Source organism: Drosophila biarmipes, chromosome X, assembly GCF_025231255.1.
Source record: "Drosophila biarmipes strain raj3 chromosome X, RU_DBia_V1.1, whole genome shotgun sequence".
NCBI lineage: Eukaryota > Metazoa > Arthropoda > Insecta > Diptera > Drosophilidae > Drosophila > Drosophila biarmipes.
This window is the reverse complement of record NC_066611.1, coordinates 9,944,387-9,968,476: the sequence shown is the minus strand read 5'-3', so window position 1 is coordinate 9,968,476 and position 24,090 is coordinate 9,944,387. Positions and strand designations below refer to the sequence as shown.

At 44.9% G+C, this 24,090-nt stretch overlaps 2 protein-coding genes across 10 annotated transcripts; one reads left to right on the top strand and one right to left on the bottom strand.

Moving 5' to 3' along the window:
• Nucleotides 1-67: 67 nt before the first annotated feature.
• On the bottom strand, nucleotides 68-5,501 carry LOC108024010 (uncharacterized). Of its 7 annotated transcripts, none has more exons than XM_044092838.2 (5): nucleotides 5,422-5,501; nucleotides 4,369-4,660; nucleotides 1,873-2,873; nucleotides 1,056-1,124; nucleotides 68-988 (listed from the first exon to the last, which is right to left on the bottom strand). In XM_044092838.2, the coding sequence occupies exons 2-5, from the start codon at nucleotides 4,369-4,371 to the stop codon at nucleotides 373-375; spliced, it is 1,689 nt and encodes a 562-aa protein (XP_043948773.1). In that variant the 5' UTR covers nucleotides 4,372-4,660; nucleotides 5,422-5,501; the 3' UTR covers nucleotides 68-372. The 7 variants fall into 7 exon arrangements, with proteins under 7 accessions (XP_043948773.1, XP_043948768.1, XP_043948771.1 ...); XM_044092833.2 differs by having other exon boundaries at nucleotides 5,369-5,494; XM_044092836.2 differs by having other exon boundaries at nucleotides 4,886-5,462.
• Nucleotides 5,489-24,090, top strand: LOC108024008 (high affinity cationic amino acid transporter 1). 3 transcript variants are annotated; one of them, XM_044092830.2, is made up of 14 exons: nucleotides 5,491-5,729; nucleotides 5,796-6,071; nucleotides 15,603-15,728; nucleotides 15,794-15,947; nucleotides 16,571-16,702; nucleotides 16,761-16,859; nucleotides 16,930-17,138; nucleotides 17,338-17,509; nucleotides 17,840-18,023; nucleotides 18,088-18,680; nucleotides 19,115-19,280; nucleotides 19,378-19,588; nucleotides 19,668-19,764; nucleotides 20,287-24,090. In XM_044092830.2, exons 1-14 carry the CDS (start codon nucleotides 5,655-5,657, stop codon nucleotides 20,553-20,555), a joined length of 2,763 nt encoding a protein of 920 aa, XP_043948765.1. In that variant the 5' UTR covers nucleotides 5,491-5,654; the 3' UTR covers nucleotides 20,556-24,090. The 3 variants fall into 3 exon arrangements, with proteins under 3 accessions (XP_050746475.1, XP_043948765.1, XP_016949242.1); XM_017093753.3 differs by lacking the exons at nucleotides 5,491-5,729; nucleotides 5,796-6,071 and adding an exon at nucleotides 11,139-12,372; XM_050890518.1 differs by lacking the exons at nucleotides 19,115-19,280; nucleotides 19,668-19,764; nucleotides 20,287-24,090 and having other exon boundaries at nucleotides 5,489-5,729; nucleotides 19,378-19,554.

Below are 24,090 nucleotides of genomic sequence, written 5' to 3'. Positions count from 1 at the left end.
AGTTGCTGCACAAATGCATTTGAGCCCCGTTGCAGCTCCAACTAGATTATCGTAGCGATGTGAATCCCGCTCTGCGCTGGGATTCATTTGGCATGCGTAGGTGGGATTCCGCCTAACTAAAAGCTAATGTTAAGAGATTTAAAGGTATTGCTGCAACAATAATTGCGGTGCTCGGCATTCCATTAAGTGTATCTCGGCCGCTGAGCACGATGCGTTGGCTCACTAAGTAAAAATGGCAATCTCAATAAGAATTCGAGACGTGGCTCTTCTTTGGCACGGTGTCCCCATCCGGAGGGATTACATGTAGGTAGGTAGGTAGAAGTCTTAAGTAGATCTAGCAAGCGACCGTATGCTAAAGTAGTGTGCTGTATTCTACGCCTGCTTGACCTCGGCCCGCTCCTCCTCGCCAGCTTTCGGCACCGGGGCAGCCTTGTCCGTGACCGGGGCCTCCTCGCCGCTGCTGTCGCCGTCGTCGGGCACCTCGATGGTGGTGCTTATCTGGTCCCCGCCACTGGGCAAGGAGCTGCTGCTACTGCCTGGTGTGACCACAATGCCATTGTGGGGCTGCTCTGTTGGTGCTGCTGGTGGCGCTGCGAACTGAGCCTCTGGAGGCGGTGAAAAGGGTCCACAGGGTGCGGCTGCCGCTGGCGTCTGCTTCTCCTCCCTGACCGCCGCCGCCACTGGGAGCGACTGCAGTGACCGTCTCACGGCCAGCGTTTCAATGGCCACCACCGTGCGCTCCAGCAGGTTCATCAGCCGATCCTCGCGTGCATCCATCCGCTTGAGGAACTCCTCGTCGCGCTTCTCCCGCCGCTTCAGATACTCGATCAGCTCGTAGTTGGTGCTGTCGCCATCCGTGGAGGTGGACATCTTGCGCTTCTTCTTCAGCGTGGTGGACGAGGAGCAGTCGGACAGGTTGTCCGTGTCGACGATCACGTCGGGGTGCAGTATGTTCGGGTCCATTCCCGGCGAATAGTAGTTCTGCGCCCTGTGGGAGCAAGGAATTGGGCAGTGGTTAGGGGGGAACACCTCGTGGCCGCCGCCGGATCACTCACCCATTGTAGTTCGTCTGCATCAGCTGGATGTCGTCCGGGTTGAACTCGCCCTCCGAAAGGGGCTCCGACCTGTGGGTGGCGGAAAGGAGTGAGAGTCTTAGAAGGGATCTCACCAGGGGAACGAGAAAAATATCATGAATGCTGTTTCACAATATAATGGATAACCTTTTTATATATTTATTTCACATATATTTTTAATTTGATTTTTATTCCTCCACAACATATCTTTTAGCTTATATCTTCAAGATTCGCCACAGGAAGTCCCTAAAAAGTAGGCAACTGATTTTCATAAACTGGGTTTTGGTTGTCTGAAGATCAAGCATCGTAGCTTGAATACTTATTTTTTTTAATACTTGCCACTTTAAAATATATAAAAAAACGCGTCCGTATAAAAAAAATATAAATGAACTAGCTCATAAACTAAAATAAAAAGAAACATCAAACCAAGATACTTTTTTGTTAATTAAGGGTTTTACACGAAGTTCAAAATACTTCAAGTTCAAGCATCTGTATTTAAGTCCTTGTAAGGACCACCAAAAAAATTGTGTTGCTAATAAAAATATATATAATATATAATCTTGTTGTAAATTCTCTCATATTAATGGAGCATATAAATATAAATTATTTTAGAACAAATCTTAAATAATATGATTTTCTAAAATAATACGAATAAAAAAGGAATATTTTACCAACATAGAAACGTTTAAAGAACAAAAGCTCATTAAATGATAATTACTCATTCATTATATAACTAAGATTTACCCCTAAACTCTGGATAGCCCTAGGTGTGCCCTGGCTCCACCTCCCTCGTACTCACTTCATGGATATGTTGTTGTCGTGGTGGTTGTTGTTCTGGTGGTGCATGTTGAGGGCTCCATTGCAGTCCTTCTCAAAGTCGGGTCCTTCGCCGCCGTCGTCCATGGGACCATGCCCCAGGCCAAGGGCGTGGCCGTGTCCCATGCCATGGAGGTGGTTTTTAAATGCTGGACGCTGTGCCTCATCCTCGTCGTCGTCCTCGGCTGCCATCGGCACCCCGCCGCCGAGACTGGCCATCTGGAGCTCGTGTCGCTTCTGGGCGGCCACGGCGGCAGCGGCGGCTGCTGCTGTCGCGGCCGCCACATGCATCTGGAAGGGATTCTCGTCGGGGACGCCGCCACCGCCGGGCAGGCCGGAGGCGGAGCCGCCCACGGGGCAGGCCCCATCGTTCAGCTGCGCCTCCACAAAGTGGTTGGGCAGGAAGCGCTCCAGCTTGCTCCCGCTCTGCGAGGAGTCCGTGGAGTGGGCGTGCGAGTGGCTCTGGCCGCTCTGGCTGAGGCTCTGCAGGAGGCTGTGCTGTTGCGGGGTGAGGTTGTCCTTGGTGAGCAGCACTCCCAGCTCGGCCGCCTGCCGCCGGCGCTGGTAGTAGGAGAGCTCGTTGTGGTTCTTGGTGATCAGGGCCAGGCGCTTGCCGTTCGAGCCCCAGCACTCGCCGCGCTGCTCCTCGATCTCCTTGAAGAGGAACATGTACGGCCAGTTGCGGCGCACATGGCGCTCGGGGTTCTTCTTCAGCTGCGTGTAGATCTTCTTGAGGTTCTCGTACCGGTTGCAGCACTGCTTGGCCGTCCGCTTGCGGGTGCTGAAGCGGTTGAGCACCTCGGCCACCATCTCCCACACGCTGGCATGGTTCTTGCGGTTCGACTGGAAGGCGCTCTGGATGCGCTCCGACTTGACGATGTTCAGCAGGGCCACCGACTCCGGCACATTGAAGTACGACTCGGGGGTGCGCGGCGCCCGCTGGTGGTGGTAGCTGCTCGTCACCGGCGGGGGATTCTTCGTCTCCTGCGGGGATCGGGGATAAGGGTTATTATCACGACTAAGGTGGGATGGGGGATAAAGGGTTCGGAATAAAAGGGGCTCGACAGACAGTATTTAGTTTTTATCTGTGGTATTATAGACATTTTAACAAAGAACGAGGTAAAAATGTCAATTCTACAATTCAGGAGTATATACCATTGCATCTTAAATATAAGGTCATTAAAATAAAAATGTACAGAACCCGCATAGTTGTAATATTTTTCAAAGGATTAACCATTTAAACTCATATTTCATACGAGTATTAAAAAATGCTTAAATTTAGTAGAAAAAATGATAATGTACAACGAATTTGTTTTATAATAATTTTCTATATTATACATATAGTTCTAATGCAATATAGTTTAGATTTTGGGGGTAAGATTTTTTCCAATAGCTTTACAACTAGTCATTTTATAGGTTCGAACACGTCTCCTACGCGGCGCTGGAATCATTCAATATTAAATATCATAAAAACGGGTAGGACAGTCATTTCAGAATGCTTCTTTTACAGATCTCTTGATATGTACATATATTTACTTAATTAAGTAAATAGGAAAGTTCTTCAACGTAAGAACTAATGAAAAACCAAATTTTGGGCTAAATAGTTCCCATGACCATGCACTTAAGTGCACATACAATAATATTTTGGTTTCCATCACATCTGTTTTATATATCAAAAGTCTTATAAAATCAAACAGACATGCTACAGTAAATCCTTGTCAAAATTTAGACGATATCAATAAAATTTTAATTAAATACTAGTTAGATTAAAACAAACTTTTTAAGAATCGCAGATTTGCTAACGAATGTATTTTGGTAAATGACCAATATGTACACATTGTTCATATGTGTGCAGTCTGTAGATCATTTCAATATACAGTCATTGACAACTTACTAGAATAAACAGAATTTTTTCAACAATGGACATGGACTATAATTTAAAATTTATAAGAAATTTGTTAATTTTCAGGTTAAGTACTGGGATTTTGTAAATATATTTTCTATAAAAACAGTTTTTTTTTCAAAAGTTGAGGTTTTTAAAATATTTTAAAACTACAAATATTTTTAATAATCTTCCGGTTCTCGAAGGATTGAAGAGATATTTTTTAGTTTCTCAAGGAATACAAGTTTTTAAATATTTTTAAATCTACAAATATTTGTAGTTTTCTTTCGGTTCTCGAGGGATTTAAGAGATCTGCTTAGTTTTGCAGGGAATATATGTATGTACTGTTGGTAAAAACTCATCCATGACCGTGCTACATTCTACGAAACATTCCCCCAGCAGAGATGACTAAGCGCCGCGAGAGCTGTTTCACAGATTTTCAAAGATAGTCACTGCCGCAGATGATCCAAGCAAGGGCTTTGGCATTCCGATCGTATCCCGAAGACTTCCGACTCTTGGGATCTTGAGATCTTGATCATTGTTATTTTTTAGACTTACAGCTCTACCGCTCTGGAAGCTGATCTCCCAGTGGCTTACCATTGGGGAATTTTGTTCTGTCAGCAGCTTATTGGATGCCCCGATTCTGCTGAGGAAGCGCAACGCTGGGACCGTGGTCTGGTCTTTCTTCTCTGCGCTTCTCCGCTGCCGATTCGGGTTCAGATTCAGATTCTTCCGAGTGCTTCACTGGCGGATTCTCCTGCTGATGCGTCCCCTCTGTTCGCTGTTGTTCTCCTTGCTGCAGATGCTGCGGACTGGCGGCGTTTGCATTTCAAAAGTATCTTACTGGTGGGAACGCAACGTAACCCTTGCCACACTTAACGGTTAATGTCTATGAAAAAAACAGCAACAAAATAAACATATGTTAAGGGAATCGGATCGCCACAACAACAACGTTTTACGAAGCACTGCAAAAAAAAACCGAAACAAAAGCAAAATTGAAATCGGCATAAGCGAATGAAGGCGATTTTGTACTTGTTCTTTGTTGTTTTTGGCGTTACTCGCATTTGGTTGTTGACAACAAACCGACATCGACTATTAATATTTAGAAGTTAACCTTTTAGCCTCAGACGGCGGCTCATCGGCTACGGCAACGTCGGCAAAACACGCGAAATAAAAAGAAAACAAAAATAAAACACAAACGCGAGACCAAAAAAATAAAGGAAAAACAAAAATAAAATCTAAAAAGAGCAAATCACTAATCACAAATCACGGAACCAGATGCACATGTGCCCTGCGTTCACAGTCACGAATATCCGTGCGGGCATTTACAGTTACTGCGGTCACAACTTTCCAACAAAGCTCTCTTCTTGTTGTTGCACTTCGCGTCCCTGTGCTCTTCTTCTTGCCGCAGATCCTCCTTTCTTCGCGCTCTCACTCACACACACAGGCCACGCACCGACTCTCTTTCACTCTCTCTCCCTCTGTCTCTCTTCTATCACGCACTAGAAGCTTTCGCTGACCTGCATTTGCACTGAGAGAAAAGAAGGCGAGAGGCGCGCGCGTTTCGCTTTCGCCGGACAACGCGATTACCGTTTACCGCTTCTCCGTAGTCCGCCGTCCTGAGATTCCAACTAACCAACTAAAACTAACCAAACCAAACAACAACGAAACTGAAACTGAACTTTTTGTGTGCGATCCCGTTGCCCGATACTAACGGCAGTCGCACACACACGCACGCCCGAGCACACAGGCGCACTCATACAAGCGCACTTGGACCGCTACGATCGTTAGACGGACGATCGCTCCTCGGCGCACGGAACATAACGGAACGAAAACGAACGGGACTGCTCTGCTCTAACCTGGTAGATTGCGGCGGAGAGGCGATGGCGATGGCGATGCCGATGCCTTCTGGGGTGCACATGTGTTCCGAGCGCAACACACACACACAGCCACTTGGGGTATATAAATACACACGAATATGTAAATCCACATGGTGGTATGTATGTGCCAGTGTCTACTTATAGAATCGGGCAGAGGCAGCGCACCGCAGAGAGAGGGAGAGGCGCAGGCGGAGGCGGCGGAGAGCGGCGAGGCAGAAGATCCGATCGGAGCAAGCAAGATTCCAACGATCCCGAAGAGGAAGCAGTTACTCCGATTCGATTCCTACTCTAGAGGCGACGCACACTGTACCACACCTACGTGGACACCCATACTGCGCCCCACTGCGCTGCGCATGTGTTCGGCTCGGATCGACACTCGGGGGACGGGATGCGACGCGATGTACGGTTTGGCCTGGCCTGGTAAGAGACGAAGATGAATCTGTAGATCTATAAAGGGCCAAATGGGAAAAGTCGTAGCCTAAATATAGATGCAAGTATGTTCCGTGGCATGGTGGGCCACCCCAAGTGGATGCAATCGGTGGGCCGGCGCTGCCTTCTGTTTCGGCGTCGGCTCTTGGGTTGATGATCTCTGCAGTAAAACTGGATCTCGAGCAGGATATCAACTATCATCGCAGGCAGGCAAACTATTGGTTAGATTTCAGTTATTCTTGATAATACAACCCTTTATCTTCATTCGGACATGAGCAACTAACTTCTTTCACCAAAAGAGATGTACAGTTTAGTTGTAAACAGCAGTCCTTGTAATTTAGACTGGTTCATTCCTATCACTAAATAGTTTCCTGTTTTTTACAATCTTTTTGTTAGTTCCAGTTAGCATACCTAAAATTTGTTCCATTTGACTTATTATAATTTAGGAAGTTATTAAGGAAAGGTTTTAAGTCCTTACATGATCATTGACGTCTTTGTTAAGTTACAAAGATTCTATACATGCATATGTACAATTGGTTATTAGAGTAAGGGTTATTTTTACAGTTGAGGTTATATACCATAGCGTTCTTTCCTGCTTTGGTTTTAATTCCTCCGGCATCAGTTCCCTAACCTTCATGCCTATTTTAAGCGTGAATTCTTCAGGATATATCTAACCAATCCAGTCTTTACAGCTATAGATTTGTGAGAAATGTTTTGTGTTGATCAAATTACCTTTAAAGACAAGTGGCAGATTAAAACTAAAGGTTTGCGTTATAAAAGTTGAATAGAGATCTCAGAACATACAACCCATTACAGAAGTGAAGTTGGGCTGTGGTTCTAACACCCATATATGTATTTCTAATCAAAAAGTGGACCTACGAAAAAGCTGGTTGGCTATGGTTCTGAGATCGGAACTGAGTCGAGTGTACGGACCTACTACCAAGCTACAGTGATAAGTCATTGGGTCGGAGATAACCCCGATCCCGCCCAACACTGTTTTTGTTTCACTTGAGAGTCGAGAGATTATCGAAACTACGCCGCTGAGCAACTTGAGTTTGAGCTTGTGTGCCCGGCATCCAAGTGCCCAAAATTCGGAATTCGAAGCTTCCTCCGATCCGGGAGATCGGTAGATCTGTAGATCGGTCGAACGCCATTACATGGCCCCAGGCCCGTCTTGTGGTGACTCGTAGCTGTAAGATATTCATCCGGGGGCTGTACTGCCAGTACAAGCACCCTCGGTGCGGGGCACAAAGAAGACATTCAAATGAAAAGCGTTCGCCAGCCGAGTGGCAAAGAGAGTGGGCAACGAGAGATCGTAAAGCGAACCACATAGTGCTAGTTCGGATGCAGATACAGCCACAGATACGTACACTTATTTTGGATTACAAATAGAATACGATCGTTGCCAGAGCATACGCTGCTACGACTGTGTTTCGAGCTGTGTGTATGTGCCCGCCTCTGTGTGGTATATGTACTAAAAATTAAAAATAACGGTGGGGCCGTGAGTAGAATTTGTACGGCCCCAGCAACACCACACCGTCCAAGCCAATACCATCCAAAACCATTCCATTCCATTCCAATTTCTTTCCCACTTCCAAATCCAACCAACGGGCGTGGGGCGTTTCGGTTACGATCAGGGCATTTTCCATGACCATATGCCTCATGCCTCGCCAAGTGATCGTTGATCGATCGTTCGGATAGAGGAGTGATTCAGGCGGGCCAACGGTAATCAATGAAAATCGCCCAGCGAGGAGAGGTGTCAAAGGTGGGCGAGCAAAGCCCAACGCCAAATAACGACGGCCGGCTTTTTTTCGATTTTGATTCTGGTCTCGCCTATAGACGTTCAACCGAACGATAGTAGTGCATACATCTGCATGTGCTTAGAAGCACCCAATGCATAGCAAAATAAATGGTCTCCGACTTAGTAATATCAGTCGGGGCTTTGCGCAAGCCATGATCAAAGATGTGCAACTTCTTATGTGAAAAACAAGACCTTCCCAAACTGCGTATCCCGAATTGGATTTCTTCAATTAAATATATTTCGAAGTGGGTATTCCGAACTGGGTATTCCGAAAGAGACATTACGAACTATGAATTCCAACTAGGTATTCCGAAAGAGACATTACGCACTATGAATTCCGAACTGGGTATCCCGAATTCCGAATTTAATATTCCAAACTGGTTATTCCGAATTGAATAATTTTCGAAATGGGTGGCTATTCCAAACTAGGTATTTTTTAACTTGGTATTCCGAACTGGGTATTCCCAAGTAGATATCCTGAAAGGGGTTAACCAAACTGACTATTCCGAATTGGGTACTCCGAGCTGGTATTCCGAATTGGATATTAGGTACTGGGTATTCTGAACTTGGTATTCCGAACTGCTCATTTCTAACTAGATATCCCGAAGGCGTATACCGAACTGATTATTCCGAATAGAATATTCCGAACTGGGTGCTCCAATTGGATATTTGGAACTGAGTATTCCGAACTGTGTAATCCTACTAGATATCCCAAAGGCCAATACCGAAATGATTATTCCGAATCGGATATTCAGTACTGGGTACTCCGATCTGGCGTTTCCGAACTGGATATTCTGAACTATGTATTTCGAATGGGTTATTGCGAACTGGGTACTTCGAACTGTCGACTCCGAACTGGATATTTCGGAGTGAGTATTCCGCACTGGGTATTCCGAATTGTTAACTCCTAAATCGGTTACCCTTTCAGCTGCCCTAACCTGGTTCATGCTGGCTGTGCGTATTTCTCCACATATCGTAGCTTGCTCCAATTTTTCAGTCGAAAACGCTGAGTTCAACAACCCCCCATCCCATGACCCCCGAAAGGGAGCCAAGTAAAGTTCCCCTACTTCACTCGAACCGAGTGTTATGGCCGTTCGCAGCGGTTCGGATCGGTGGTAGTAGGCTGCCTCTGGTCCCTAGTCTACGGCTCTTAACACGCCGCTTTAAAAATAGCAACTATAAATCTCATGTACATACTCTCGTCGCTGCCTGTCATTGGCAAAAAACGTTCGTTAAGCGTTCCCCGCTGATCTCGAGAGGAGATCTTGTTGCCGCCGGTGCTGGTGCAGTGTGTAGAAGTAAAAGCATCGCATCCAATCCCATGTAAATCGGCCACATGCACTCACCCATCCGAACATCTGTCAGTCCATGGCACACACTTAACGAAATCGACCTTACGCGTCCTATATCGAACAGGATATGAGCAAAACCATATATTTTTAGTATGTTAGATATTTAGTGTATTGGAAAATGTACTTCAACGGACTGATTCTTTTTAAACCACCTTCTTTTTAAGGTACTTATAGTTAAAACGGACAATCTTTTAAATTAACTGTCCTAATTTGGAATTTGAAAATTTATTCCTTAAAGTTTCCAAATGTTTTCTCCCTTTGTTGTTAATAATTCAGTTTGAAAAGTTTGAATTTCCTCCGAGTGTACACACATGTGCCTATCCATATATATTTGATGCAGGGCTGAAACTATCGAAACTAATGTTACTTAAGTTGCCATCGGGATTGGGGGAGGAAATATCGGGCGTCCACGCTGAAGATCACCGGACCCGAAGAAAAGAAACACATTCAGATTCAGATACAAATACAGGCATGCCGATACGGATGCACATACAGACGTACAGATACAGATTATAGCTACAGCTACAGCTACAGCTACATCCACGATCGTGACGCCAGCGTAGGAAATTTCGAGCAGGGGCCACGGGGCAGGGCCGGCGGGCAAGGGGCGTTTGGCTGCAGACGGACTGACAGCAACTACAGAACGGAGCGTAAGCAATGTTAACGAGTAAAAATCAAGAAAATTTTAGTTCTAAAAATAACCCTTGTACTCATTTTTGTTTCAAAACGGAAAGCGGCAGCCAACAAACGACCAAAAACCAATAGCTATAAAGCGCAAAGATACTGAGATACTTGCAACGCTCCCAGATACATATATAAAGACAGAGATACAGATACAGACATACGGACAGGCGGACAAGCGGACAAACGGCTACATAGATGAGTCTGCGGCCGCGGATTCTTGGCATTGCCATTGGGGGTAGAACGTACTGTTTTACATACACCACGGGATATTGTTCTTGGAAAGCGATTTGTAACGCTTTCGAATATTTTCAAAATTATGATACACACAAAGTTCGACTGTCGCGACTGTAATTCCTTCTGGTTTATTGCCAATAAATTGTATTCCGATTACTAGCCCCTTTAAAATGCCTTTTAGTATGTATCAAGGTAAAAGTGATTTTGTATTTCATTATTAAGAGTATAATTTTCTATCATTTGCGGGGTAATACATTTTTTATTTTAATTTCATTTTGATTAAAATTTTTATATGGCATTTTTACATTTACATATGAAATAACGTTATGTATTTCTTAAAAAATCAATTACATTTTAACTAAATAAGTTGAAATAACCTATTAAATGATTTCCGTACCATTCTTAACCCAAAACGATCCTATCTTCTTGAAGAGTAGATTAAGTTCTCAGTTGCAGTGCCATCGAAATGACATACTAAACGGTATCTCCAAGGACCTCAAAGTGTTGCATCTTGTAGAGTGCCTTGGAAGAGCCCCTTCTCAGAGTCCCAAATCCTTTAGACAGGCGCGCCACCTGGTGGGCACAAACACGCGATTATCCCGCTTGATGGGCGAGCTTTGGGCAACTTTAACTGTGATGCGAGATAAGCGGTGCGCTACTCGCGCTGCTGAATGGTGACGGTGGGGGGTGGGCGGCGCACAGGTAACAGTAAATAGCAAACAGCAGTTAACAGGTGCGCACACATATGCTGCTCAGTGCCGTTACACAACACACACTTCCCATGAAAGCGACGCCTCTGGGGAGTAGGTGTGTGCGTGTATTTGCATATCCTTGAGCGTATCTCTGGCACACACGCACACATGTGACAATGGGTGCGGAGAGGGGGTGGGGTGTTGCGTCTGCGCTCTCGCTGCTTGCACTTTCCGTTGCCTACTTTGGTGCGTGCGGGAGAGCGAGAGCGAGAGCGGAGAGTGGCGAGCGGAGAGCGAAATCGAAATCGAAAGTCGAGTAACTTGTAGCTTTGGAAGGACAACTCTGGTATAGATAGAGCAACTTCCTGTGCTCTTCGCAGCGTTGCCAGATCGCGGCCACTCGCCTTTCACCATTCACCATTGGCCATTCACCATTCACCAATCGCCATTCGCCGCATCGCACGCCTGTAATGCTGTAAGGACGAAAGCTCTTCTGCAGGAGCGGGCCAGAAGGCGAACGAAAGCCAGCCAACTCGCTGCTTCGCTCCACACAAAAAAGTGATAGACACGGAAAAATCGCTGGCATTCATTCACCGAATACCGAATAGGCGAGAAGCTCGACCGCCTGCAAAAGAAACGTGGCCAGAAAAGCGAAAGCCAAAGCAGAGAGTGGCGAAGGACGAAGGTGGTGGTGACCAGGACAAATAATAATAATAATAGCCATATTCCTTCGGTGCACAAGACATTGGCATTTCACTTTTTGTTTGTGTGTGCGTGCGTGTGTGTGTCCCAGTGCGTGCGTGCGTGCGTGCAACGGCAACGGTAACGGTAACGTTAACGGTAACGGTTAAAAGGATATAGGATACAAGTATACATATATAGAGTCGAGTGTGCGCGAGTGTGCGTGTGTGTTGGGGCCACGTGAAGGCGAAGGCGAAGGCGCGCAACAACAGGAGCGGCTGGGAGATAGAGATAGAGATAGATAGAGAAAGTGACAGTGACAGTGACTGCGACTGCGACGGTGTGCTGGCGAAAAACGGAAAGTGAAAACTGAATGCGAGTGCGAGTGCGAGTGCGAGAGCGGAGTCCACGGGCGCGGGTCCTTCAGCCGTAAACTGTTGAATATAGAATGACGCTGCTGACAAAAATCAATGTGAGGCACAAGGAAGCAACAGCAGCAGCAGCAGCAGCAACGCCAGCAACAGCCAGGATTCCCAGCCAGCGCCGCTCCCCCAGATAAAGACACTTGGCTATAAGGCCAAGGATAGGGACAAAGGATAAGGGATAACACACACACACAGAGGGAGAGAGAGAGCGAGGAAGAGCGAGCAAAAAGCCAGCACTAGAACACCCGAGAACCAGAGAAGCGGAAGGACCCTTTCAAGTGCAACAATCGCCGAATTCTCCACCACCACCATTGGCACCCAAGCCCCAGCCCAGCCACCCAACCCCCTTTTATTAGTAACTGTTGAGGGCCGAGAGACAAAAGCGAAATGAAGCCGTCGGATTTGTTGCTGGTGCTAGAGAAGGTAAGCGACAACACCGAACAACCGAAAAAAGACCAAAAGAAGGCAACAACAAACAACAACCTGGAGCCATCAGGCTCGCCACCCCTCCCCACTCCCCCCTGGCCCCTTCCCCGCAAACTGAAAAGTGTATTTTTATTTCTCCACCGAATCTGACACAGAGTTTTTGGTCACTGCTAAAATTGGAGCCCCCCCTTCTCCACTCTGCACTCCCCACACACACACACAGCTACAGTCGCTTACAGACACCCACAGACATACGAACGCGTACGCAGTGTGCGTGTGTTAATGGGGCTCCGTTGTAATGGTATGCCTCAAAAAGGTCATTATGATGCCGAACGCCGACGCACACATAGAGAAGGGCGAAAGCCAAAGCATGTGTGTGTGTGTGTGTAATGTGTGGTGCCGTTCCACGGACTTATGCAAATCCATTTGACAACGAAGAAGCTCTCCACAGCTCACCCACACAGGCACGCGGGCGAGTAAGCGACGAGCGAGCATAGAAGTGGCAACAACAAAAACAGAGCCACACTTACACTTACACTGGCACCAACACTTACGCCAGGCTTCAATGCCAAAGCATAAAAACAACAAAAAACACACCCCCTTTTTGGCTCGGCGTTATCTTTATTGCCACTTCTGTTGCGCTGGCCCTTTACGGCCGCATCTGTAATTGGAGCCGCTCGTCTGCGGCCCAAGTCCCCCAGTTCCACTGGCAGTCCGTACCCGGAATAGGGAATCGCTCCCAAAAGCATGTGTTCTTGGTCGGGATTAGGTGCGAGCGGGATGGCGAGCGGCCGAGCTTTGTTATGACAATATCGCTCATACGCAGCGTGTGGCTGCAAGACGAGCTTAGCCGCCCAAAAAGTATGCTACACATTGGCACACACTGAGAAAAACAAAGGCAGGGGCATGTGAATGAGGGCAGGTCGGAATTAATTGAACTATTAATTATGAATACAAATATAATATAAAAAAATTTAAAAGTATAATTAATATTTACTTAAAGTTAGTTCTCTCTCTTTGCTGTTAATATAATTTTAAAAAATATTATCTATTTCGGCTTAAAAGAAATAAAAAAATATAAAAAAGATTTCATATTTATTTAAAGTTTGTACTCTCTCTTTGTTATTAGTATAATTTCAATACATATTTTATATTTGACTTTAGAAAAATAGTTTTTATAAGCAGCACGATTGTGCGTCTGTATGTACTATCTTTCTCTATTTTTATGAGGCTTGTTATATTGTTATTATCATTATTATCATGCTTTAACTGCCAACATCCAGTTATTTTTCTCGCTGTGCAGAAGATTCTCTCAGTAGCAGAATAACAGTCTACTTGGAGACGCCTCCTTCACTCCGACTCAGCTTATCTAGAAACCAAGGCGAGCAGGACTCCCCCGCGAGATTAAGGTCCCCCAGGAAGTCCAGCCCCTTTCCTCGGCGGTGTGACCTTTTGTGCTGCTGCCACTGCAATTGCTGCTCATCCCCGGACACTTGCGAGCCATTAATAACGCCAAATTGTTAAAAAAGAAAGGGGAAAGCTTGGAAAAAACGTCCAGAAAGGGGAGTGTTCATTGAAACGAAGTTAGAACACCCTAGCCTTCCAAGTTTATCAATTATTTAGAACGATTTAGCGCACTAGCAAACAGTTTAGGTATGCTTTTTGGGTATAGCAATTCCTAAAAAAATCTCCTACAATCTTTTTACCACAACTAAAATGCCCTCTGCTGGGCTATCCTGGTGCTCATTGGCATACAAAGGGTAAAGCGTTGGCGAGTCGAAGGACACATGGGAGACGGGTCACGGGACACGGGACATGGGATGAGCGGCAGAGGATGCAGCGGGCTTTGATTGCATCGTGGACTGGCCCGTTGTCGTGGTTGTGGATGGTGGCTTTCCAGTTCCCGGAACCGAGCCAAGGCGCCCACGCACCCACTTACCCAGTTACCCACTTACCAACTTACCCACTTTGAGTACCAGCAGGGAGATGGCGATGGCGATGGCGGTGGCGGTGGAAATGAAAATGGAGGTGGATATGGAAATGGCAATGGAGGCGGGGGCAGAGGCATCTCGTGGCCGCATCTGCGGTCGACTGCCTACCCGCTGACATGGCATTTAACTGGGCAAAGCTGGGGAGCAAATGATGTCGGCCGCTGCAGCTGACATCAAAGGCGCTTCCTGAAATGAATGCGCCGAGTTGCCCCTTGCGAGCCATTTCCTCGAACGGGAGCAGAGAACAGGAATCAGTTGTGGAGCGCGTCTGCAGGAGTTTGAAACGGCCACCTCTTTGCTCTAGGCTACGAAATAATTGCTTTTCAGTTCAAGCTATGGTGATTTTGATTAAGAGCCTTTTAACATTTTAGTTCTGTGTGTGCGAGAAACCGAGGATATGCAATTGTTTGGAAAATCATGGCAAAAGTGGGAGTCGTGGAATCAATATATAGTACAATCGAACCTTCGTATTTTGAAGTTCCTCGAACACATCATACAATTAAGTCGAAATTAAAGCTGGAAGCTCTCTATAATTGACCCACACATAACGCACTTCTATATAAATATCTTCTAAAGGTCGAATGTTAATTGGAAAAAATATAAATTTGCTCGCTGACAGTGCTTACCTTTTAAGTGTATTCAAGCTTAATGAATGACAACAATCGGTTCGCTGTTTTACAAATAAATTGGATTAAAGTATTGTAGTAATTGGTTTGAGTTCCTGGAAGTCGAGCATTTCGAGGAATTTCATGATGGAAATTATTTAATATACATCTCACCCGCTTTTAATATCCTGCCTAAATAAAATAAATAAATTTATAATTTCTTATTAATTCAATTATAAACTCTTTAAAACACGTATAATTTAATTTTTTTTTTACATGATCCCCCAGTTAAAGCAACACTCGCTCAGGTAGATTAATCCCATAAGTTACGTGGGTAAATGTGTCATTCTCACCTAGTTTTTTTTGAGTGTAACAAACTGGTTGCGAGGACGGGTAGAACTTGTTGCAAACATCGATTGTCAGGACCTCTCCTTCCGGTCCGCTGTATCCTGTCACTCAGTTTCCCCCACTCTGGCATCGGTTATCAGTGGAGAACACTCGCTTTTTGTGGGTTCTGGATGCTTGGGGGCACCTCCTCCTCCGCCGCCTCCTCCCCGATGGCACTCATCTTTCAATAGCATCTGCGCGAACGTGGGTCCTCGAATTAATTGTGCTCCTGCTCCGATTCCAGGTCAAGTTCAGGGTGCCCCTGCCGCCGGGAGTCAGCTCGACCACGCTCCTGCCCAAGCTCATCCGCACCAAGGACGTGAAGCAGCTGCAGGACGGCAACGCACAGCCACAGAAGCCCAAGCTAACGGTGAGATGAGCCAGTCTAAGAGTCCTCGCAATCCCTAAATCCGCCTTCCGCCTTCTGCCCTCCAGAAATGTCTCAACACCTTGGACCTGACCTCGCTGGGCATCGGATCCTGCTGCGGAACGGGCATGTACCTGGTGGCCGGCATGGTGGCCCAGAAGATAGCCGGACCCGGAGTGATTATTAGTTTTATTATAGCCGCCATAGCGAGTATTTTCTCAGGTAAGCCAGCTCCCTCTACTGATTGATTGGACCAATTTGTGAAGAATGTCACAATGTAAATTAAGTACATTATATGCATAGTGTAAGCTGTACATTATACACTCAGCAAAGAAACTAGTTTTCCGATTTTGAAATTACCAAATTCGAGACTGCTTTTTACATTTCAAGAACGCTCCACCTCAAAAAACACGAGAATACCATATTCTTGATTTCAAGAACGTTTCTTCCCGAATAAGTAAAAAGATAATATCTCAAATTAAGCTTCTTTCCGTTCCAAACACTTTACACTCAGAACAATAACTGTTTACCCTTTTTTGAAAATTATTTAAGAAAATTTTATCTCAAATTATAAAAATTGAGCCTGATTTTGTCTTGAAAATAATTAAGATTAATTTTAAATCTATATCAAGAACGCTCCACCTCAAAAAAAGCACGAGAACATTTTCTTCTTGAAATTACTTTTTTCTTGATTTCAAGAAGCTTTCTTCTCGAATAAGTGAGAAGATAATATCTCAAAATGTTGTATTCTTTCCGATCTGAACGCATTTCTGAGCACATTTTCTCAATTGATTTCTCCCCACATCTTTGTGATCCCAAATATATCCCGATCTAACGTTCCACAGGCGCCTGCTATGCAGAGTTTGGCGTTCGTGTGCCACACACATCCGGCTCGGCCTATATGTATTCATATGTGGCGGTTGGAGAATTCGTAGCTTTTATAATTGGTTGGAACATGATATTGGAATATCTGATAGGTGAGTATTCTACAGTGCAACCGAAGTCCCTCTGGTACTGACTTTGATCTCTGGATAGGAACAAGTGCCTGTGCCTGTGCGTTAAGTTCTAGTTTCGATTCCCTGACCGGCAATGCCATAGCGCGGACGATAAGCGAGTCCATTGGCACGATATTCGGTGAGTGTTTTGGACGGTCGATCGGTTCCCCGTTCTCTATCCCTATATATTTTGTATCCTTGTTTCGCAGGCAAACCACCGGACTTTATTGCCTTCGGCATTACGCTGCTCATGACCTGCGTGCTGGCGATGGGTGCCAGCAAGTCGGTCATCTTCAACCACTCACTCAACGCCGTCAACCTGGCCACGTGGGTGTTCGTAATGGCCGCCGGGCTGTTTTACGTGGACACGAAGACGTGGTCGGAGCACCAGGGCTTCCTGCCCTACGGCTGGAGTGGTGTAAGTGGCTATTTATTAACCGAAAAATCCTTTAAAATCAGTTCAATCTATGAAATTCTTGATATTAAACATTAATGTTGTATTGTTTTTGCCCAAAAGTATGCTGTAAAAATGTTCCAAAATATATCATAGCATATATTTCGGCGCTATTACAGGCGATTTCAAACCCATTATGATTTTTGATTACTTCTTTCTACAGGTGTTTTCTGGAGCTGCCACCTGTTTCTACGCATTCATCGGTTTCGATATTATCGCAACAACCGGTGAGGAGGCGCACAATCCGCAGAAGAGCATTCCAAAGGCTATTGTTGGCTCCCTGGTCGTCGTCCTAATCGCCTACGTTAGCGTTAGTCTAGTCCTAACTTTAGTGGGTGAGTACAAGATGAGTGAGGTGTTGCAATATTACTTTAGAACGGGCTACAGTTGCAAGGTATCAGATTCTATAGGATTAATCCAGTGTCACTAGACACTTGGGTTTCAAAACTTAGAGATTTAAAAGTAACATTAGGTGTCTGAAAGGATATTTTAATGTCAGAATTGATTCAAAATGTAATATTTAAGGATCATCATTTTTAATCCCTACTACTTTATAACTTTAGGTGTCTAAAAGTATGCAACAATATATTTCATACTAATCAAGCTCACATTTTAAGCTCTATACTTTGGTGGTTGCACTAATGGAATGCTCTTCTATTTCCCAGTTCCCTACGACCACATCAACACGGGAGCGGCGCTGGTCCAGATGTGGTCGTACGTGAATGCCCCGAAGTGCCGGGCGGTGGTGGCCATCGGAGCAACCGCTGGACTCTCGGTGGCCATGTTCGGCTCCATGTTCCCCATGCCGCGCGTCATCTATGCGATGGCCCAGGACGGTTTGATCTTCAGGTGAGTGTTAATAAAGTTAATATAGGGTATCCTTAATGCATCTGCCAAATCCAATCCCCTCCAGACAACTGTCACAGCTGTGGCAGCGCACCAATGTGCCCGGTCTGGCTACCATTGGCAGCGGATTGGCCGCCGCTTTGGTGGCACTCACCGTGCGCCTGGAGATCCTCGTCGAGATGATGTCCATCGGCACCCTGCTGGCCTACACGCTGGTGTCCACCTGTGTCCTGGTGCTGCGCTACCAGCCACACAGCACCTCGCTGGTGGAACTGCTGCCGGCCCAGCTGCGCACCCCGGTGGCGCCCGGAACGGCCAGCGATTCCCGCACCCATGCGACGCCCGCCGAGGTGCTCGAGGTGCCCGGCAAGCTGACCATCAAGCGGGTCACGCGCGGCATGTCCGACTCGGACGACTCCTTCATCGACGACAGCCCGGAGGGATTCCTGGGCGGGCGGGACGACCAGTTCCTGGTGTCCGATCGCTCGGAGAACAAGTTCTACGGCAGTGTACACGGCGCACCCACCGGACCCACCGGCCAGGCCACCGCCTTCGATGCCATGGGCCTGAACTTCGTCACCCGGAAGATCCACGACTACGCGTACCTGTGTCCCGGCTTCTTTCCCTGGATCAATCCCGGTCAGGCCACCGCCGAGAGTGGTATGTATCCTTAGAAGTTTCGAGTCCTTCGATAAGTTGACCAGTGATCCAATGTTATCGTTATGATCTTCGTTTTAAAAACATCATTTACCTTCTTCGATTTTTCTCTCCTTGAGAATACTTCTTACAAATTTGAGTTAATACGTTCTTGAAATAGAGAAGAAAGTATTCTCCTTTTTTTTTGTAATGAAGCGAGAGAATAGTAGTTTTGATTTTTGTTTTGAGAACACCTTATTTCGATTCTCATTGAATCTTGTTTTAGTTTTGAGATGGAGATGGTTTATCCGGGTGTATGTCTAGAGAATCTTGTAGGTTGTAACCCTGGTTCCTGCTGAAACCCCATCACAACAACAACCAAATTGCGATTGAAATTGACTCTTTGTTTTTGCTTTTCCAATCCAACATCGACATCGACATCGAAATCAAACCAACAGGCTTGTACGTCACCAAGCTAGTGGGCATCATGTTCGGTCTCATATTCTTCCTGGACCTGTTCGCGGCCATTGGGTGGTCCGGTGGCCTCGCCGCCTTCATTTATTTCATTTTGTTTATCGGCATATTTGTGATACTATTGATTATATCGAGGCAGCCGCAGAATAGGTAATACCAATACCGCTTGCCAGTCCAGTCGGCCAATGCAGCTAATCCGCCCGATCCCCCTCTTTCGATCTCACCCTCCCATTCCGATCTCGACCAGGTATGCGCTGGCCTTCCTCACGCCCGGCCTCCCCTTCATCCCGGCCATCGCCATCACCGTGAACATCTACCTGATATTCAAGCTGAGCATCCTCACGCTGGTCCGCTTCACCGTGTGGATGACCCTGGGGTTCGTCATGTACTTCTACTACGGCATCACTCACAGCAGCCTCGAGCAGGCCAGCGACGACCTGGAGCTGCATGTCGACTATGTGAGTGTGCCCCAATGATCGGGAAATCGGACCCGGACTAATCCCCCCATCCATTTCCATTACTATGCCATTCTTGCAGAGCAAAAACGTCGAGGAGAAGGCCGTGTGGGATCAGCAATCGTACAACCAGACCCACGAGCCCGTCTGGGCCAGCAAGGAGGTGAAGCAGCCTTCGAGTAAGTGGCGATTTTGAAAATTACAAGACCTTATAAAATCATTACATGCATTTATAGTCACATTTTTCATACACATTTTCAAGAATATCAAGGTTTCAACGATAAGAACGATAAATAAAACATTGCGATATTTTCGATAGGCTGTAATCGATTTAAGTAGATTTTTGTATATATATATGTATATAGTCATCATTTGCACTTAAGGGTATTTTTCAGATACATATTCAATATCACAGAGATTTTAAAAATAAAAACGATATTAAATGATATTAATTGCTTCGATAAAGAAATCGATATAGTTCGAAAATTTTCTCTTTATATGTATACAACCCTAATGAAAGTCATATACATCGTATATCTAGACAAGCCAACCTGGCGTATGATTTATTTTCTGTTAATTTTATGAATTTAGTGATCTAAATGTAAGTTAGAAAGTGGGTGCTATTAAGTTAAATTATATGAGGTATATAATATAAGTTTATATATGCTTCCTAATACCATTTCATTTTTGGTGTCCAGCAGAGCAACGCTACAACTACGGAAAGACCGCGTCGTCTTCGTCGTCGGCACAGGGCAGCTCGAGGAGTGGCCAGGCCAGTGGGCCGGAGAAGCCGCCGGCCAGGAGCCAAACGGGCCACAACCGACCGGTTCCACCGCCCCCGATCGCTGGCCAGGCGAAGGGTTCGGTATCGGGATCGGGATCGGGCAGCGGTCCGCCCATGGAACGCCAGTACACCGGCCAGTTCAGCATGTTCGTGGACGAGGGCCAGTTCCCCACGTGGGAGGACTAAGCGAGAAGCCCATCCCCATGAATCCCCATCCCCATCCCCATCACAGTTCCATTCCGATTCCCCAACCCCACGATGCCCGCTGATTCCCGAGTGATGCTCCATCACCGAAAGATAAGCCAAAGACATCATGGGCTTCGATCGCAAGTTGTCCGGATCTTCATCTGGATAAGGATCTGGATCTTGTCGGCCGGGTGCAGCTCACTCACTTGTAAATACGATTAGAGATGTTAAGTTTAACCATATGTCGTGTCGTTACCGAATTGCAGATGCATACCGTATACAAGGCATGTGCGTGTGCCCTGGGCGGCGGAGTTATACACCCTATACCATATATAATATACACATATATATATATATATATTGATATACAAGCAAATATATATTTACATATATAGCGAAGGGTTATATTAGTTCAGCAAAGAGTTACAGGGCAAAGTTGCCGAGTTCCAATTACCCGAACCTTGATACCAAGCCGACCGATTAGCGATAGACGATAAGCAAGGCCACAGACAGCAGACAGCAGATAACAAATAACCGATAACCGATACCCGATAACCAATGAACGATTGTGCTCAACTCCGATTGGCAGGCGTTTTGGGTGACGTTGGTCAATCGGCCTTCAGCACAGGGAATCAGGAAGGCAGACGACACCGCGATACTTCTGAAATGGTTCAGATGCATCCCCTACGGCGGTGAGGTGCGTGTCGGGGTGCTACCATGCACAACTGTACATTTTAGGCACCACCACCCCCACACGCACACTCACAGGGGAGCTACACGAGAGACGAGCATACCCGGGCTTGTGAAGAGATCCCCGAAGGAGGTCAGGGGGGACCTTTCGTAACCCCAAATGATACTGGCCCCCTGACCGCAGACGATCTTTGCATAGAATTGGGGTTGGCCAAAACACACACACGCACACACAGACCCCACAACTGACGATCTTGAACACTAACGTTATGTACCTTTGATTCTATATTGTTGTTTACATATTTATGCTATGCATTTTATAAGGCGCCTGGACACGAGGTTTTACAGTACAGTACGCCCTGCTTACGGCCGTCCCCGTCTCACTCACTCTATCGGAATGTTATTTGTTTTTTATTCTAGAGGCTCGCGCTAAACTAAAACTCATTTTTAAGCGGCATTTCGCATTCGTTGTAATACAATTCATTTTACTAATGGAATACCAAGAAAAAATTATACAAATATGCATATATATTTATAAAGAAAATTACCATATAGACAAATACCAAAGAATACAAAAAATATTTATTGAACTATTCAAAACTTAAACCAAGGATAAAACCAAAGCAAGCATAACTACAAATATGTATAGACACAATGATAACTTAAACCAAAAGCAAATATGATAATGAAAACATTTATGTACAAGCATACTTTTTTCCACTTTATATACATACTATGTACAAGCAAACCATGCATAACTATTTTTAGCTAAATTACAAGTATATGGCAAAGTTAAAGCAAATCAACCTTTCTTATATGATAATACTTATGATAATTTATTCCTTTTGTACTTCACCACTTTGTACAGGAACGAAACCGAAAAGCGAATATCAAAGATTGCAACAAGAACTCAATAACCTAGGGCTAGCCCTCGATCTAGCCCCGCAACAGAGAGTAACACTATTTATATACAAAGCAAACGTACCAACTAAGACATTCGATACTTTGATTCCTACTGATCCTAAGTTCGATTCCATTCAGTTGATCCCTTAAATTTCGAGTGCCAAATCAATGCACCATCGCACTTCTCGAGCCAGTAGCAGAAACATACGTATAAGTAAGTCCTAGGACCGAAGCGAAACAAAATGAGTTCCATGTTCAGCTTACTCAACATTAGGGTTTTCGAAGAGGAGCTTTCCGGACCAACTACTTAAGATATAGTGCCACCCAACGGTCCTGCACCACGTACTCTACGCGCATCCCTACTTTTGTCCACTGAAACTCGATTGATTCCTTTCGAAACCCACATGTAACACGATTTGTACATACACAATCCGAACAGGCAGGCAACAAAATATAAAGATCAGTGCGAATGTATATTTTTATGAACCAGATACAGCAAGGAAGCAACTAAAGGGAAACGAAACTCAGATACAAAAGTAACAACTAATGAATAACATATCCTACCACACAGCTTAAAGTTGAGATACAACAATAACGGAACTCGCCGAGCCCACATTCATCCGATTTTTTCGATACCCGATCACCGATCATCGATCACCGATTACCAGAGTCCCATTCCAAGTTTTGCTTTCGTTACCAAGTTGGGTCAAACTGTTTATTTGAACTGTTCCACATTTTCTTAAGGGGACTCCGGTTTTTATGGTTGGAAAGGGATCCCAAGTGTCTGTTGAGTGTGCGCTCAGAGGAGTTACCATCCGTACATCTAGATGTCAGTCAACTACGAAGTGACAAAAGTTGCAGTACAGGCAATCCAGTAACTGCGGGCTGAAGCAGCCTGCTCTTCCACCTTTCGGTTCTTTCGGTACCACCAAGTTAAGATAAATGTTATGGGAATATGATAGTTTTAATAGATTTTCTACAGTTCCAATTTAAAGCAAATAACAACAAAGTCAACATAACGTGCAATATATCGATAAGTGTGGAGGGACAAACCAAAAGCTTCCGTTAACAAAAAGTATGCATTTTACTACCAAATATTGTTTCAGTACTTTTTAAATCCCCCAAACGGAGAATAAAAATCGTACTCTAGGGTCTATGCTCACTGTGACTAAACTGCAAACGGAATGAGATTAAAATCAGAAAAACCAAAGGCGGAAGTGACGGAAAACCTAGTTGCACCCACAAACACGCATAGACACGCACACTGAAAAGGAACAGATCAACAATAAGAACAGCAATAAGAGAATTATAATTCCGAAAACGAAGCAGACCGTTTACTTAAGAGCCAAGCCCAAATACTAAAAAAAAATGGAAATAATCCACATTTGATTGTTTGATTGATTGGAAATGGCTTTAGACGATTGTTTCCTTACTGATTGATTTTCCAGCTGAATATAAAGTACCTAAGTTTCTGTTTATTTCATAAGACTGAATTACTGGAATATGATTTTGTTTTAAACGTGTATATAATTAAGGTGTAATAGAAAACTTTACAACTTTTACTAAAGAAGCATCAAAATTTTTGAAATTATTCTGAACTCATTTATTAAAATTAAAAAAAAAAAACAAGATGAAATTGAGGAGAAAATCGAGGAAAAAAGGTGATGAGATAGTCGAGAGAGAATGAAGTTAATATGCAACTATTAATATACAACATATATGGGAAAATCCCAATATGATGATGATATATATATATATTTCAATGGATCGATAACAAAACAAAAAAACAGCAAACCAAAGTAAAATGAAAATGATGTTAAAATATAAGAAAACAAAACATTTTTTAATTCAAATACTACTCTTGATTTGTTTTATGTGTTAATAACTTATTAAATGATATTTCTTGAGAATATTAAAAAAATAAAATTGTTAGGATATTCAA